This window comes from Procambarus clarkii, chromosome 14 (assembly GCF_040958095.1).
Source record: "Procambarus clarkii isolate CNS0578487 chromosome 14, FALCON_Pclarkii_2.0, whole genome shotgun sequence".
NCBI lineage: Eukaryota > Metazoa > Arthropoda > Malacostraca > Decapoda > Cambaridae > Procambarus > Procambarus clarkii.
In genome coordinates, this window is record NC_091163.1 from 12,261,716 (window position 1) to 12,278,475 (window position 16,760).

Here is a 16,760-nt window from a genome sequence, read left to right on the forward strand (position 1 = left end):
TGTTGACGGTGTGGGTGTGGTGTTGAGTGTGTGTATGTGGTGGTGTGTGTGGTGGTGTGGGTGTGGTGGTGTGGGTGTGGTGTGGGTGTGGTGGTGTGTGTGGTGGTGTGGGTGTGGGTGTGGTGGTGTAGGCGTGTGCGTGGCGGCGGTCGTGTGAAGGGCAAGGCCGCCAATCTTGGGGGGCCATAACCAAGCCCTCGGGCAGGTAGGTGGCCGGGTTAGGCCTCGTCCTGGTATAAAATGTTTCACCTGAAGCTGACTCGCTGCCAGCGGCCTGTGTGCTACAAGCTGCCTCCGCTCATCTTAAGTTGATTACACTTCTTCACACCTTCGTGTGTAACTAAATTACACACACACACACAGTACAGGAGGAGACAGTAAGGAGGTAGACAGTACAGGCGAGGAGTCACAATAACGTGGCTGAAATATATTGACCAAACCACACACTAGAAAGTGAAGGGACGACGACGTTTCGGTCCGTCCTGGACCGAAGTCGATTGTGGTGGTAGACAGTCCTGAAGACCATAAACAAACAACGTATGAGAGATAACGATAAGCAGTTGACCAGACCACACACTAGAAGGTGAAGGGTCGACGACGTTTCGGTCCGTCCTGGACCATTCTCAAGTCTGCTTAATGATAAGCAGACAAACAAAGGGTTACGTCTAGAGTACATCCCAAGGTCGACCTTCAGTCTGGGCCCATCCCTTCCCATCACCGGGAGACCTCCTCATGAACACCACCCCCCCCCTCCCACTCCATCATTGGTCTCACACACTAATTTAAATTTTGCCCCGAGGGTAGAGTATATTGGGCAGGACTCACGCACTATAGTTTCTATAGCAGCTATCTTACCCTGACAAAGGGGAGACATAAATATGTATGTATGTATGTATGTATGTATGTATGTATGTATGTATGTATGTATGTATGTATGTATGTATGTATGTATTCACCTAGATGTGCCTGTACACCTGTTGATTGACGGTTGAGAGGCGGGACCAAAGAGCTAAAGCTCAACCCCCGCAAGCACAACTAGGTGAGTACAAGTAGGTGAGTACACACACACACACACACACACACACAGGAAGCCGCTCCGTAACAGCTGTCTAACTCCCAGGTACCTATTTACTGCTAGGTAACAGGGGCATCAGGGTGAAAGAAACTCTGCCTATTTTGTTTCTGCCATCACTGAGGATCGAACCCGGACCCCTAGGATTACGAGTCCAGAGCGCTGTCCACTCTGCTATCAGGGCCCCCCTCATGTATGAATATATGGATGTATGTGTATATAGGATACGTGTAAACTGGTCAGAATTACATTTTACCTATGTAAACGCACATTAATGACACAATGTAAAACACACCTCGAACACTGTTTATGTCGGACACATGTAAATCTGTGTATTTATGTGTGTAGGTTAGATTGGCATTTTAAAAGCACTACAATCATCCTATGTGGTTGATTGTTTAATTAATCACTGAACTATATGTGTGGTATTGGTTGATTGTTTAATAAATCACTGAACTATATGTTTAACAGATCTCTAAACCTGTCCATGGAGGACACAAGAAAATGTATATATGCTGGTTAGCATTGTAAATGTGTGGCCACGTCTGTGGTAAAAATAATAATAAAAAAGAAGGGCCTGAGAGCTTCATATCTTGAGGTTATCTTGATAGGATTTCGGGGCTTAGCGTCCCTGCGGCCCGGTCCTCAACCAGGCTTCCTTTTTGTTACACATCCCCCAGGAAGCAGCCCGTAGCAGCTGTCTAACTCCCAGGTACCTATTTACTGCTAGATGAACAATGACATCAGGGTGAAAGAACTTCTGCCCATTTGTTTCCACCTCCACCGGGGATCGAACCCGGAACGTCAGGACTACGAGTCCCGAGTGCTGTCTACTCAGCTGTCAGGCCCCTCACGCTGCAATGACCAATATGGTGTCAAGATAATTTTGTCTTATTTTAATTTTAATGTCTTAATTTTAATGTCTTAATTTTAATTTAATTTAATTTTAATTGTCTTAATGTAATTTTAATTAGTTTAAAGGAAGACAAGTGAGCGTCACAGGGCGGCAGGACGTCGGGGTTAATATTGGTGACTTGTAATTGTGAAGAACTTTCTCTAATTACAAGACGTTTATCTCAGAACCCAACCTTATCTGAGCCTTTTTCAACTCTATTGTTAACAGCCTTTTCCACTTCCTCAGTGTATATCTGAGGAGGTATGTCCGTATACTTGTGTATACAGCGTATGAGTGTATATCTGTATCTTCCATAAGGGAGCCGGTCGGCCGAGCGGACAGCACACTGGACTTGTGATCCTGTGGTCCTGGGTTCGATCCCAGGCGCCGGCGAGAAACAATGGGCAGAGTTTCTTTCACCCTATGGCCCTGTTACCTAGCAGTAAAATAGGTACCTGGGTGTTAGTCAGCTGTCACGGGCTGCTTCCTGGGGGTGGAGGCCTGGTCGAGGACCGGGCCGCGGGGGACACTAAAAGCCCCGAAATCATCTCAAGATAACCTCAAGATAACCTCCATATCTGATGATATGCATTAGTATACAAATTTATTGAACGCAAAGATCACATTATTAGTATATATATTTTTTTTTTTTGAGATATATACAAGAGTTGTTACATTCTTGTACAGCCACTAGTACGCGTAGCGTTTCGGGCAAGTCCTTAAACCTATGGTCCCTGGAATACGATCCCCTGCCGCGAAGAATCGTTTTTTCATCCAAGTACACATTTTACTGTTGCGTTAAACAGAGGCTACAGTTAAGGAATTGCGCCCAGTAAATCCTCCCCGGCCAGGATACGAACCCATGACATAGCGCTCGCGGAACGCCAGGCGAGTGTCTTACCACTACACCACGGAGACTGTGTACACCACGGAGACTGTATGATATGTGTCTGTAAGAATGTCTGTCCGTCTGTCTCTCCTTCTATTTATCCATCTCTGTCTCATTTTCTGTTTGTCTGTCTCTATCTCTGTGTCTGTCTCCCTAATGAAAAATTATATCATTACTGAGTGGAAGGAGCTTAGCATGTGAAGTAGCACCGGCTATGGTGAGCCCGTAGAGGGCGTGTTTTTGTTTGGTTTTTTGAGGATCGTGTGTTTTATGCGTGTACGGGCAAATTAGCAGGACGTTTATGGTAATTATCCTGAGATCAGTGAATAATGGTATATGTTACTATTAGATTTTTTTTATTTAAATATTTGTATGGAAAGTATTTAGCTGTGTAGCTGACGGGAAGCCTATGTTCATCCTGTACCTTAGACCCGTCACTCTGCCAATCTGGGTGAGTCTGATCTTCAACTATGGACAGGCGGACATTTTCTCTTATAGTATATATATTAGATCAAGGCCAGTCATAGGTAGGGTTGGAGGTCGGCCCTAGTGACATAATCTTGTGGTGCCTGGGTAGATTCAAGCACCCGGGCGACCCGGGCACCACCGGGTACCCATCTAGTTGTCCTCACAAAAGATGCACATCTCCTTCATGTTGAACAATGCAGTTACGTGCAGTAGAGGAGAGCAAGGAGGTGGCATGAGGGAGCACAGTTCCACACACACTCAAGAGCGACACTAACTCTTGAGCAGTTGCTCAACTTCATTGTATATACTGACTTTTTGGACGAATTCTGGACACAACCGTACACACATAGCCATGCTGCCTGGGGAGTGACGCATGCACTCTGATGGGGAGATTCGGGACAAGTACTCACCTAGTTGTGTTTGCGGGGGTTGAGCTCTGGCTCTTTGGTCCCGCCTCAAGTATAAGTACAGGCATGCTGGGAGCCTTGTGGTGAGGGCAGCAGTCCTGTCAAGCAGACAAAAATCACTCCTGGTATGAATATAGGAGTGACGAGGAGCTGGAACACTCACCAACTACACCAGCTCGCTAACTGGTATCTTGAGGTTATCTTGAGGTGAACAAATCCACAAGGGCCGTGACGAGGATTCGAACCTGCGTCCGAGAGCATCCCAGATGCTGCCTTAATCGACTGGGATACGACATGGTCAACCCTTGTGGATTTGTTCATTTGATGCATCACGCAATTGTGATTTCTGTGTTTATCTTGAGATGATTTCGGGGCTTAGCGTCCCCGCGGCCCGGTCCTCGACCAGGCCTTCTTTTTGTTACACATCCCCAGGAAGCAGCCCGTAGCAACTGTTTAACTCCCAGGTACCCATTTACTGCTAAATGAACAGGGGCATCAGGGGTGAAAGAAACATTTTGCGCAGTTGTCTCCGCCTCCACCGGGGATCGAACCCGGAACCTCAGGACTACGAATCCGAAGCGCTGTCCACTCAGCTCACAAGGCTGCCACCTACAATTACCAAGTCTTCCCCACGTGGTGCCTGGGAGTGTCTGATGTCTTCTAAGACAACACGCAGTCTTGCTCAAGGCATGTATGAGTAGCACAGAAATCTGAGAGTTGCTTCTCGTCCCTCAGTGACTGACGTGGTAACGATGACTGTAGCCTAGACGTGTGAGAACCACACAACCTTGCTCCAGGACAACATAATAACATCACTTAGTGACTGCACCCGTGAAATTGACGATCTCTGCCAGCATCCGGAGGCCATCTATCTCACTCGCGGCGTCCCGTCGCATCTTGCTGGGGGTTTATAGTGACCTAGCAAGGCTAACCAGCATGGCCAACTCTTTTAATTAACTCCTCTGCTGTGGATGGGTCCCCCCCACAGATCGCCCCTGTTGGGTGGGTCCCCCCCATGGGTGGGTCCCCCCCACAGGTACCCACACATCCCACACACGTCCACCCACACCCATGCACCTTCCAGTGCCCTGAAACCACCACCTGGCTTCCTGCAGCGATTGCTACCTTCCAACGATGGAAATACATCTTCACCCCCACTACTAATTTCAACACAAGCTCTCTCACACACACACACACATACATGGCAGCTCTCAAAATAGTCTCTCGCCGCTAAAAACAGCTGCCGAGTGATGGGAATCAGGCCACCATCAACGACCATCAACGACCATCATCAACATTAATTGTGGCCTATTATCTAGCGGTCAATTACCGGTAAAGTAGTTAATTAAGCAATTGCATTTGTTTACATACAGCCATTTGAAGACAATGACGATGTGTATAATTTTAACCAATCACAGAGTTTAAAGGATAATATACTGAAAATTATACTAATGAGTATTTTGAATATAATGGGTCTAAGTTTACAGATTATTAGGATTATGAGTATTGAGTATAAGTATCATAAGCATATTATAACGATCATGAGTATATTGAATATAAAGATCACGAGTATAATATATTAATATGGGTATACAGAGTACAAGAAACATAATATGAGTTCCATATCAGTATATTGAGCACAAGGCTCACATTATGAGCTTACAAAGTCTACCCATAATGTCGTGAGTGTGTGAGCCGCTGAAGAAGGAAATCACTAGCAGGCGGGACCAAAGAGCCGAAGCTCAACCCCCACAAGGACAATTAGGTCAGTACACGAAGATTGGCTTGTTGGCTTGGCTGCTTTGGTTCTTAGAATTATGGCCTGTTATCTACATGAGAGCTATTAAGGCCTGTTATCTACATGAGGGCTATTAAGGCCTGTTATCTACATGAGGGCTATTAAGGCCTGTTATCTACATGAGGACTATTAAGACCTGTTATCTACAGGAAGGCTATTAGTGCTATCTACAGGAGGGCTATTAGTGCTATCTACAGGAGGGCTATTAGTGCTATCTACAGGAGGGCTATTAAGACCTGTTATCTGTTTGTCCCGTCCGGGAATCGAACCCCGAAACCCTGATTGTGAGTCGAAAACAAAGAGACAGTGGCAATAGGTCAAGCCGCCTCGATCAGACGTGCCCGGACTTACCTTCTCCGTGTTCACTTGTTTTTCTCATTCAGCGTCAACACCAGGTGAAAGCACACACACACACACACACACACACACACACACACACACACCTGCTAACAACAACAAGATAAGAACAACGGACACCAAGAACAAAACAATGTCCTCCCCCCCCCCCCCTACCCTCCCCGCATCGCTAATCGGGGTTCACTGAGGGAATTATTATTCTGTCATCAAGAAGGAAAGTGTTCCTCCACCGGCGCTAACAGTCACCCACGAGACGACGGCGACGACGTTAGCGACGACGCTTCTCCATCTTCATCGGAGAAGCTGTTTTCCGGCGGCAGAGGAGCAGGAGTGTAGCAAGGTGACCGACCCGCCGCTACCCAACCCGTGCAGCGACTCCTTAACGACGCCCAGAACAAGAACGTAACATCCTCAGAATCCACAATGTAATGACCATGGCTATATTGTACCTGTGAGAACACGCTGGAGAACAATCGCGGGTCAACATGTAACCACCATGGCTATATTGTACCTGTGAGAACACGCTGGAGAACAATCGCGGGTCAACGCACGTCCAGTTAACTGCATTGAGGAATACACAATTAGCCAGGGAAGACCCGGAAATGTGGGTCTGGTCAAGCAGAGTGACCCACTCTCACCTCTCATTACCATAGAGTGACCCACTCTCACCTCTCATTACCATAGAGTGACCCACTCTCACCTCTCATTACCATAGAGTGACCCACTCTCACCTCTCATTACCATACAAGTTATACAACAAAGCATCTCTCTAATAATTCACGGGAGACATCTCCCGTCACGCAGGGTGCAGTCGCGCCTCCACAGATCTCCAGTATCAGCTCTTGATACTGGTAATGGCTCAAAAGGGCCACCACTTTCGGGCTATTCATGCCCGTGCCACCTCTTGGGTGGCTTAATCTTTATCAATCAATCTCTCTAATTCATTAAAAGGGTCCATCTTGAGTGTGGCAAGATCGGACGTTAGTTCTCGGGCCCGCCTTTAGATAAGAACATAAGAACAAAAACAACCGCGGAAGGTATACCAGCCCATATGAGGCAGCTCCTATTTACAACCACCCAATCCCACTCATATAAATGTCCAAGCTACTCTTGAAACAATCTAGGGACCCCATCTCCACCACGTTACGCGGTAATTGGTTCCACAAATCAACAACCCTGTTCCCGAACCAGTATTTACCCAAGTCTTTCCTAAATCTAAACTTATCCAATTTGTGAGTCGTCTGTTGTAATTTCGAATCTGGAATCTCCTCGTCTTGAAGGACGAGGGGGCTGGAGTACCTCGTCTTGAAGGACGAGGGGGCTGGAGTACCTCGTCTTGAAGGACGAGGACGCTGGAGTACCTCGTCTTGAAGGACGAGGGCGCTGGAGTACCTCGTCTTGAAGGACGAGGGCGCTGGAGTACCTCGTCTTGAAGGACGAGGGCGCTGGAGTACCTCGTCTTGAAGGACGAGGACGCTGGAGTACCTCGTCTTGAAGGACGAGGACGCTGGAGTACCTCGTCTTGAAGGACGAGGGCGCTGGAGTATCTCGTCTTGAAGGACGAGGGCGCTGGAGTACCTCGTCTAGGAGGCGAGGCTGCGATAAGTTTTTTATTTTTATTAATTCTTTTTGAATGGTTGGAGCATTTATAGCACAACCCGTTCTCGCATACCAAGATCCAAGCTCGTTAATCCAGCCGCCAAACTCCCTGTTTATGAATGAAAAGCGGTTTACACATGACTCACAACTGATGACGTCCGAACACTTCCGGAACAAGGGCTTCGCTCACGTCCTCGGTTCGAATCACAATTTTATAAACAGCCCGTCCTCCAAACAAAGATCCAAAAGTGATTCCATGCACCCGCCAAACCCCCTGTTTATGAATGAAAAGCGGTTTACACACGACTCACAACTGCTGACGTTCGAACACTTCCGGAACAAGTGCTTCACTGACGAATTTTGTTCGAACCACAACGCTATAAATGCTTCACCCACGTACTACAAATACAAATAATCGCCAACAGAACCTAAACACCTAACCTAACCTATGCCTATATATACACAATATATAAGGCAGGCTGGGCTCACAACAGATGAGATTCGAACAGAGAACGTCAGAAAAGCACCGTTCGAGAAATGTTCGAACGTCATCTGTTGTGATGTTGTTGTTGTTGTTTTAGATTCAGCTACTCTGAACAAAAGTTTCAAGTAGCACGGGCTATGGTGAGCCCGTAGTGGACTTACCTGTCACAGGAGCGGGGCTGTAACTTCAGTTACAGGGTGTGGTTGGTAGGCCGCCCCTTGGTTCACCATAGCCTGAGGACTGGTGGTCAGTGTCTAGTCATTATGTATGGTCAGTGAGTGCCAGACCGGGCCGGGCTATGTCGTGCTGGGCCATGCCGTACCGGCGTGCGGAGCCGGGCCGTACCTTGCCGTGCCGGAAATACAATAAGTTTAAATGAAAAATGTCACCGCTTCTGATGGATAATAGAAAGAAGTGATTAGTCAAAGTGATTTATTGATACTGGATATTGTAATATTAATGCCCGATTGTGTACAGGACAATTATAATGGTATAAATAGTGCAGGTACCTTAGTGTGTCTGACAATGGTCTACAAGTGTACTGAAGTTTTCACAGTTATGTGCGAGGCGCCACGGCAGAAACCGCCGCTACTGCTCTCCGTGGCCAAGTGTTGACTCGGGATAGTTTAGTGGTTTACAGGTAACATTAGACGATCACAGACCTTAACTGCTGGTGCAACACTACATACGTGTCGGTAACTATAAGTCTTCGTGGCCGAGAATTACCAACGTACGTTGACCAGACCACACGCTAGAAGGTGAAGGGACGACGACGTTTCGGTCCGTCCTGGACCATTCTCAAGTCAATTGAGAATCGACTTGCCACGTTCTTGTGACTCATCGCCTGCATTACCACCGTAAACCCGTCGAGACGATGCCAGTAACCAAACAGATGCACAACCAAACAAAAACATTTTTTATGTCGTATCATTGTAATATAATTTATTTATTAATAGTTTGGAGAATTGAGAACTCCAAGATGGATTTAATGTCGCACCATGTGTTCTCCCTTTCTTTATTTGAAAGGGAGAGCTTATGGTAATCTGTACACTATCAACCCAACATCTTATCTCCACATGTTTGCAGGTAACGTGGCTATCTTGAGGTTATCTTGAGGTTATCTTGAGATGATTTCGGGGCTTTTAGTGTCCCCGCGGCCCGGTCCTCGACCAGGCCTCCACCCCCGGGAAGCAGCCCGTGACAGCTGACTAACACCCAGGTACCTATTTACTGCTAGGTAACAGGGGCATAGGGTGAAAGAAACTCTGCCCAATGTTTCTCGCCGGCGCCCGGGATCGAACCCGGGACCACAGGATCACAAGTCCAGTGTGCTGTCCGCTCGGCCGACCGGCTCCCGTTGGCTAGTTTCCTGATGTACATGTTCACAGTAATGTATGTTGCTCCTTGTCCTCCTTGGCTGGCTGGCCACTAGGAAGTCAGCCCGGCCTCCTAAGGTTCCCCAACGTCAAGAAACTGTCGTACTAATGTGGCCCATATCCTAACCTACCAGAGGACCCAAAACAGAAAATGGGACAGAATGTCAATTTCGCGAACCGCTACCATTTTCAAGTACGAATATTTTTGGCCTTAGGTAAAGTGTACGTCAGAATGCGACGTTGTGTTAGGAGTCGGGTTGAGGACGGAGCTGCCTGCGTCCCGACCTCCCTTCCCGCCGCCGACCGTGACGCCAGGACTGCGGCTCCTCCAATCTTTATTATGCAACTCCTTAACTCGCGTGAGATGCGACCAGCGTCAAAAGACCACAACTGTGCTGCCTTGAAGTGTTTTAAGTATTTATCAGTAGTCAATGCTGATAGGAGGAGCAGACTAGTTTTGAACGCCTCGTTCATTTTGTCTGTATTAATTTACCAGGGAATTCTTCAACACTTTGTGTATTAAAGATATGAGCAGCGAGAGGCGACTGTCACCCGCGCAGCGCTGCCCTCACGAGCGTGTGTGTTGCCTTACAGGGGAGCACACGAGGCAGCCCCGCGGACACCAGGAGAGGCACCAGGCAAGGCGGGTTCCAGGAACATAAATAACAATGGTAGCCCTAACATCCCGGCCTCTGAAACCGGTTTCTATGAGAGAGACGCGTTTGTAGATTTAGCATTCTGCCGGATATCCCTCCCCCTCCCACCCTACACCTCTACCTCTCTCTTCTTCCTCCTCCTCAGCCACCGCCGGCTCCTCCCTCTCCCTCCCGGCCTCCATCACCCGAGTGAAGGTAGGGAAAGGCTTGGGTAAGAGGTGTCGGAGCGGCCAGCTTGATCAATGAACATTTAACAGCAAGCTTTTACTCACTCGCAGTTAACATACAGAACAAACATAATGACACGCTCCAACGAACTGTAAGTCTTGCGAGGTACTGACCGCTGCTGACGTGTCGGGTCTTAGGTAATTGAATGGGGGGATTATATCCTACTGTAAAGCAGGACAAAGGGACAGTGTGTGGCCTGGAGGGCAGTACACGCCGCCTCTCCAGTAAGACGCTGACCACTTTTAGTCTTAATCACAATGAGCTCGTCTGAGTACACTCCTATTTGTGCTTGCGGGGGTTGAGCTCTGGCTCTTTGGTCCCGCCTCTCAACTGTCAATCAACTGGTGTACAGATTCTGGAGCCTACTGGGCTCTATCATATTTACATCTGAACCTGTGTATGGAGTCAGCCTCCACCACATCACTGCCTAATGTATTCCATTTGTTAAATACTTTGATATTCAACAAATTCTTTCTAATGTCTCTGTGGCTCATCATAGAACTAAGTTTCCACCTGTGTCCCCTTGTTCGTGTTACACCCATGCTAAATAGTTTGTCTTTGTCCACCCTGTCAATTCCTCTGAGAATTTTGTAGGTGGTAATTATGTCTCCCCTTACTCTTCGGTCTTCCAGGGAAGTAAGGTTTAATTACCAACTGACTTTAATTCCCCGAGCCTTTCCTCGTACCTCTCAGTTCTGGGACTAGTCTGGTGGTATACCTCTAAATCTTCTATTTGTCGCGTGTTTAACTATGTATGGACTCCAGGCTGGAGTTGCATACTCCAGAATTGGTCTGACGTAAGTGGTATACAAGGTCCTGAATAATTCCTTACACAAGTTTCTAAAAGCAGTTCTTAAGTTAGCCAGTCTAACATATGCCGCTGATGATGTCCTTTTGATGTGGGCTTCTGGGGACAGGTTTGGTGTGATATCAACCCCCAGATCTTTCTCTCTATTTGTCTCTTGCAGGATATCACCTCCCAGATGGTATCTTGTGTTCGGCCTTCTGCTCCCTTCACATAATTTCACTACTTTACACTTTCCCGAGTTAAATTTTAGTAAACAATTTCTAGCTCATTCCCTCAGTTTGTCCATGTCGTTATGTAGTCTCTGTTTATTTTCATCCGTCTTGATTCTTCTCATAATTTTTGCATCATCAGCAAACATTGAGAGGAATGAGACTATACCCTCTGGAAGATCATTTACCTATACAAGAAACAAGATGGGTCCAAGTACAGAGCCCTATGTGACTCCGCTGGTGACATCTCGCCACTCTGATGTCTCTCCCTTCCCCCCTCCCTTAACAGTTACTCGCTGTTTCCTGTTGCTTAGATTCTCTTTTATCCACTGGAGCACCTTACCTTATACTCCTGCCTGTTGCTCCAACTTTTGAACAGCCTGTTATGGGGTACTGTAACAAAGGGTTTCTGACAGTCCAAGAAAATGCAGTCTGCTCTTAACAGTGTAGCGTGTAATCTTGACAGTGTGAGGTGTACTCTTGACAGTGTGGGGTGTACTCTTGACAGTGTGGGGTGTACTCTTGACAGTGTGGGGTGTACTCTTGACAGTGTGGGGTGTACTCTTGACAGTGTGGGGTGTACTCTTGACAGTGTGGGGTGTACTCTTGACAGTGTGACGTGTACTCTTGACAGTGTGACGTGTACTCTTGACAGTGTGGGGTGTACTCTTGACAGTGTGGGGTGTACTCTTGACAGTGTGACGTGTACTCTTGACAGTGTGACGTGTACTCTTGACAGTGTGGGGTGTACTCTTGACAGTGTGACGTGTACTCTTGACAGTGTGACGTGTACTCTTGACAGTGTGGGGTGTACTCTTGACAGTGTGACGTGTACTCTTGACAGTGTGACGTGTACTCTTGACAGTGTGGGGTGTACTCTTGACAGTGTGGGGTGTACTCTTGACAGTGTGGGGTGTACTCTTGACAGTGTGGGGTGTACTCTTGACAGTGTGGGGTGTACTCTTGACAGTGTGGGGTGTACTCTTGACAGTGTGGGGTGTACTCTTGACAGTGTGGGGTGTACTCTTGACAGTGTGGGGTGTACTCTTGACAGTGTGGGGTGTACTCTTGACAGTGTGGGGTGTACTCTTGACAGTGTGGGGTGTACTCTTGACAGTGTGGGGTGTACTCTTGACAGTGTGGGGTGTACTCTTGACAGTGTGGGGTGTACTCTTGACAGTGTGGGGTGTACTCTTGACAGTGTGGGGTGTACTCTTGACAGTGTGGGGTGTACTCTTGACAGTGTGGGGTGTACTCTTGACAGTGTGGGGTGTACTCTTGACAGTGTGGGGTGTACTCTTGACAGTGTGGGGTGTACTCTTGACAGTGTGGGGTGTACTCTTGACAGTGTGGGGTGTACTCTTGACAGTGTGACGTGTACTCTTGACAGTGTGGGGTGTACTCTTGACAGTGTGACGTGTACTCTTGACAGTGTGGGGTGTACTCTTGACAGTGTGGGGTGTACTCTTGACAGTGTGACGTGTACTCTTGACAGTGTGGGGTGTACTCTTGACAGTGTGGGGTGTACTCTTGACAGTGTGACGTGTACTCTTGACAATGGATATAAATCGAATAAGTCGAATACCAGTCTCCGTTGTGTAGTGGTAAGACACTCGCCTGGCGTTCCGCGAGCGCTTTGTCATGGGTTCGTATCCTGGCCGGGGAGGATTTACTGGGCGCAAATCCTTAACTGTAGCCTCTGTTTAATTCAACAGTAAAATGTGTACTTGGTTGTAACAACGATTCTTCGCGGCGGGGATCGTATTCCAGGGACCTGCCCGAAACGCTACACGTACTAGTGGCTGTACAAGAATGTAACAACTCTTGTATATATCTCAAAAAAAAAAAAGTTTAGATTCAGGAAAGACCTGGGTAAATACTGGTTTGGGAATGGTGGGAGGGGAGTTGATGTATGGAACAAATTACCCAGTAACATAATAGTGGAGAGCTCGATGGAGTATCTGAAGCACAAGTCAGCTCAGGTGAATAACTTTGAGGGGACATGGGCCAACTTCTGATGTGTTCCTTATTCTGATATTTTCCCCTCAGGCAAGTTCATTGATATAGCAGCAACTTCTGATACCACAATTTTGGTAATTTGTCACTACAGATAAGTAAATCATACTAGAGCAGCTTCCTGAGCCTAGTATACCTAGAGCCTAGAGCAGCTTCCTGAGCCTAGTATACCTAGAGCCTAGAGCAGCTTCCTGAGCCTAGTATACCTAGAGCCTAGAGCAGCTTCCTGAGCCTAGTATACCTAGAGCCTAGAGCAGCTTCCTGAGCCTAGTATACCTAGAGCCTAGAGCAGCTTCCTGAGCCTAGTATACCTAGAGCCTAGAGCAGCTTCCTGAGCCTAGTACCCCTAGAGCCTAGAGCAGCTTCCTGAGCCTAGTATACCTAGAGCCTAGAGCAGCTTGTGGACCAGCAGATGTTTGTGTTAAAAGCACAGGGAGTAAATATTTTGTACCGAGAACTCCACAAGTGGGATTCCTCAGTCATTTGTACTGAACAAGAAGCACTCTCCCTTCCTTTCTCAGCACTACTTCTCCCTTTTACTGCTCTGTTCAACCAGGTATATATACTCATCTGTGTCTCTCCTCATTATCTATCTCCTCTGTCAGACATTTGTATCTGACAGGTTAAGATAGAGTAAGATAAAGGCAGAGTGAAAGGCCGTGAGTGTGTTTGTATTCACCTAGTTGTGCTTGCCGGGGTTGACACACACACACACACACACGCACACGCACACGCACACACGCACACACACACACACACACACACACGCACACACACACACACACACACACACACACACGCACACACACACACACACACACACACACACACACAGGAAGCAGCTCCGTAACAGCTGTCTAACACCCAGGTACCTTTTTACTGCTAGGTAACAGGGGCATCAGGGTGAAAGAAACTTTGCCCATTTGTTTCTGCCTTGGTCCGGGAATCGAGTCCGGGCCACAGAATTACGAGTCTTCCTCGCTGTCCACTCAGCTACCAGACCCCACGTGTACTCACCTAGTTGTGGTTGTGAGGGGGAGGGAGGGGTTTGAGATCAGGCTCTTTGGTCCCGCTTCTCAACTGTCAATCAACTGATGTACAGATTCCTGAGCTTACTGGGCTCATATCTACATATGAAACTGTGTATGGAGTCAGCCTCCACCACATCACTTCCTAGTACATTCCATTTATTAACTACTCTGACACTGAAAAAGTTCTTTCTAGTGTCTCTGTGGTTCATTTGGGTACTTAGCTTCCACCTGTGTCCTCTTGTGCGTGTACCACACGTACTAAATAATGCATCCTTGTCCACTCTGTCAATTCCCCTGAGAATTTTGTATGTGGTGATCATGTCTCCCCTAGCTCTTCTGTCTTCCAGCGACGTGAGATGCAGTCACGTAGTCACGTAGTCCTCATAACTCCTGCCTCTTAGTTGTGGTACTAGCCTAGTGGCATACCTCTGGAATTTTTTCAGCTTAGTCTTGTGCTTGAGTAGATATGGGCTCCATGCTGGGGCTGCATACTCCAGGATTGGTCTTGCATATGTGGTATACAAGGTTCTGAAGGATTCCTTACACAGGTTCCTGAAGGCTGTTTTGATGTTAGCCAGCCTCGCATAGGCCGCTGATGTTATTCTTTTGATGTGGGCTTCGGGAGACAGGTTTGGCGTGATATCAACTCCAAGATTTTTCTCTCTTTCCGTTTCGTGAAGGACTTAATCTCCCATTCGGTATCCAGTGACTGGATACCTAGTCCTCCTCCTAGTTTCATTACCTTACACTTACCTGGGTTGAACCTTAGTAGCCATTTGTCGGACCATTCCTTCAGTTTATCTAGGTAATGTTGTAGCCTCATACTATCTTCCTCTGTCTTGATCTTCCTCATATTTTTTACGCCATCAGCAAACATCGAGAGGAACAAAGTCAATTCCTTCTGGGAGATCATTTGCGTATATCAGAAACAGTACAGGTTCAAGGACTGATCCCTGTGGGACTCCACTGGTGACTCCCCGCCACTCCGAGACCTCGCCCCCTCACGTTGACTCGCTGTGTCCTGTTGCTTAGGTACTCCCTTATCCAGTGGAATACCTTCCTTTTCACTCCTGCCTGCATCTCCAGTTTGTGCACTAGTCTCTTATGTGGTACTGTTTCAAAAGCTTTCTGGCAGTCCAGAAATATGCAGTCTGCCCAGCCCTCTCTCTCTCTCTTGCCTGATTTTTGTTGCCTGGTCATAGAACTCAAGTAAACCTGTTAGGCATGATTTGCCATCTCTAAACCTATGCTGATGTGTTACAAAGTTCTTCCGCTTCGGATGTTCTACGTGTGTGTGTGTGTGTGTGTGTGTGTGTGTGTGTGTGTGTGTGTGTGTGTGTGTGTGTGTGTGTGTGTGTACTCACCTAATTGTGCTTGCGGGGGTTGAGCTTTGGCTCTTAGGGACCACACACTTGTGTGTGTGTGTGTGTGTGTGTGTGTGTGTGTGTGTGTGTGTGTGTGTGTGTGTGTGTGTGTGTGTCAGAGACGAGGGTTACTTAAGTGACGAGTAAGAAGTTCGGGCGGAGTCCTGGAGGAGGCACTCCGTCACCCTCCCTTCCCATCTTCACCCCCAGCTGCTGCTCACCCACCCTTTCCGGCGGGAAAGTAAACACCGCGGCATTGGTCCATAACTGTGGAATACAGGAGGGTGGAGGGGGGCGTGGTGGTGCTGGGACCCCTGGACACACTCTCAGGGGCCCCGTGGTGGTGCTGGGACCCCTGGACACACTCTCAGGGGCCCCGTGGTGGTGTTGGGGCCCCTGGACACACTCTCAGGGGCCCCGTGGTGGTGCTGGGACCCCTGGACACACTCTCAGGGGCCCCGTGGTGGTGCTGGGACCCCTGGACACACTCTCAGGGGTCCCGTGGTGGTGCTGGGACCCCTGGACACACTCTCAGAGGCCCCGTGGTGGTGCTGGGACCCCTGGACACACTCTCAGGGGCCCCGTGGTGGTGCTGGGACCCCTGGACACACTCTCAGGGGCCCCGTGGTGGTGCTGGGACCCCTGGACACACTCTCAGGGGCCCTGTGGTGGTGCTGGGACCCCTGGACACACTCTCAGGGGCCCCGTGGGGGTGCTGGGACCCCTGGACACACTCTTAGAGGCCCCGTGGTGGTGCTGGGCCCCTGGGCACACTCTCAGGGGCCCCGTGGTGGTGCTGGGACCCCTGGACACACTCTCAGGGGCCCCGTGGTGGTGCTGGGACCCCTGGACACACTCTCAGGGGCCCCGTGGTGGTGCTGGGGCCCCCAATTACAAACCTAATGGTGCCTCAGGAGTCACGTCTCAGCTCCTGGTCCTAGTTTCCCCAGCTGTATAACTCGCAGACTCCCGACCTACACAGTTTGTCTTAAATATTGTCTCTGGTTCACTCTATTCTCCTGCCGTTCATATGCTATAGCAGTACCTGCTTATACAAGATGGCCTCATTTATATTTACTTTCCGTTTTGGGCTTTGGCCGATA

General features: G+C 48.4%; 1 protein-coding gene across 1 annotated transcript; it reads right to left on the minus strand.

Annotated features, from left to right (window-relative positions):
* Positions 1–11,684: 11,684 nt before the first annotated feature.
* LOC138364691 (DNA-directed RNA polymerase II subunit RPB1-like) lies at positions 11,685–15,206 on the minus strand. The gene is made up of 2 exons (XM_069324672.1): positions 15,119–15,206; positions 11,685–12,796 (listed from the first exon to the last, which is right to left on the minus strand). The coding sequence occupies exons 1-2, from the start codon at positions 15,204–15,206 to the stop codon at positions 11,685–11,687; spliced, it is 1,200 nt and encodes a 399-aa protein (XP_069180773.1).
* Between the last annotated feature and the right edge of the window lie 1,554 nt (positions 15,207–16,760).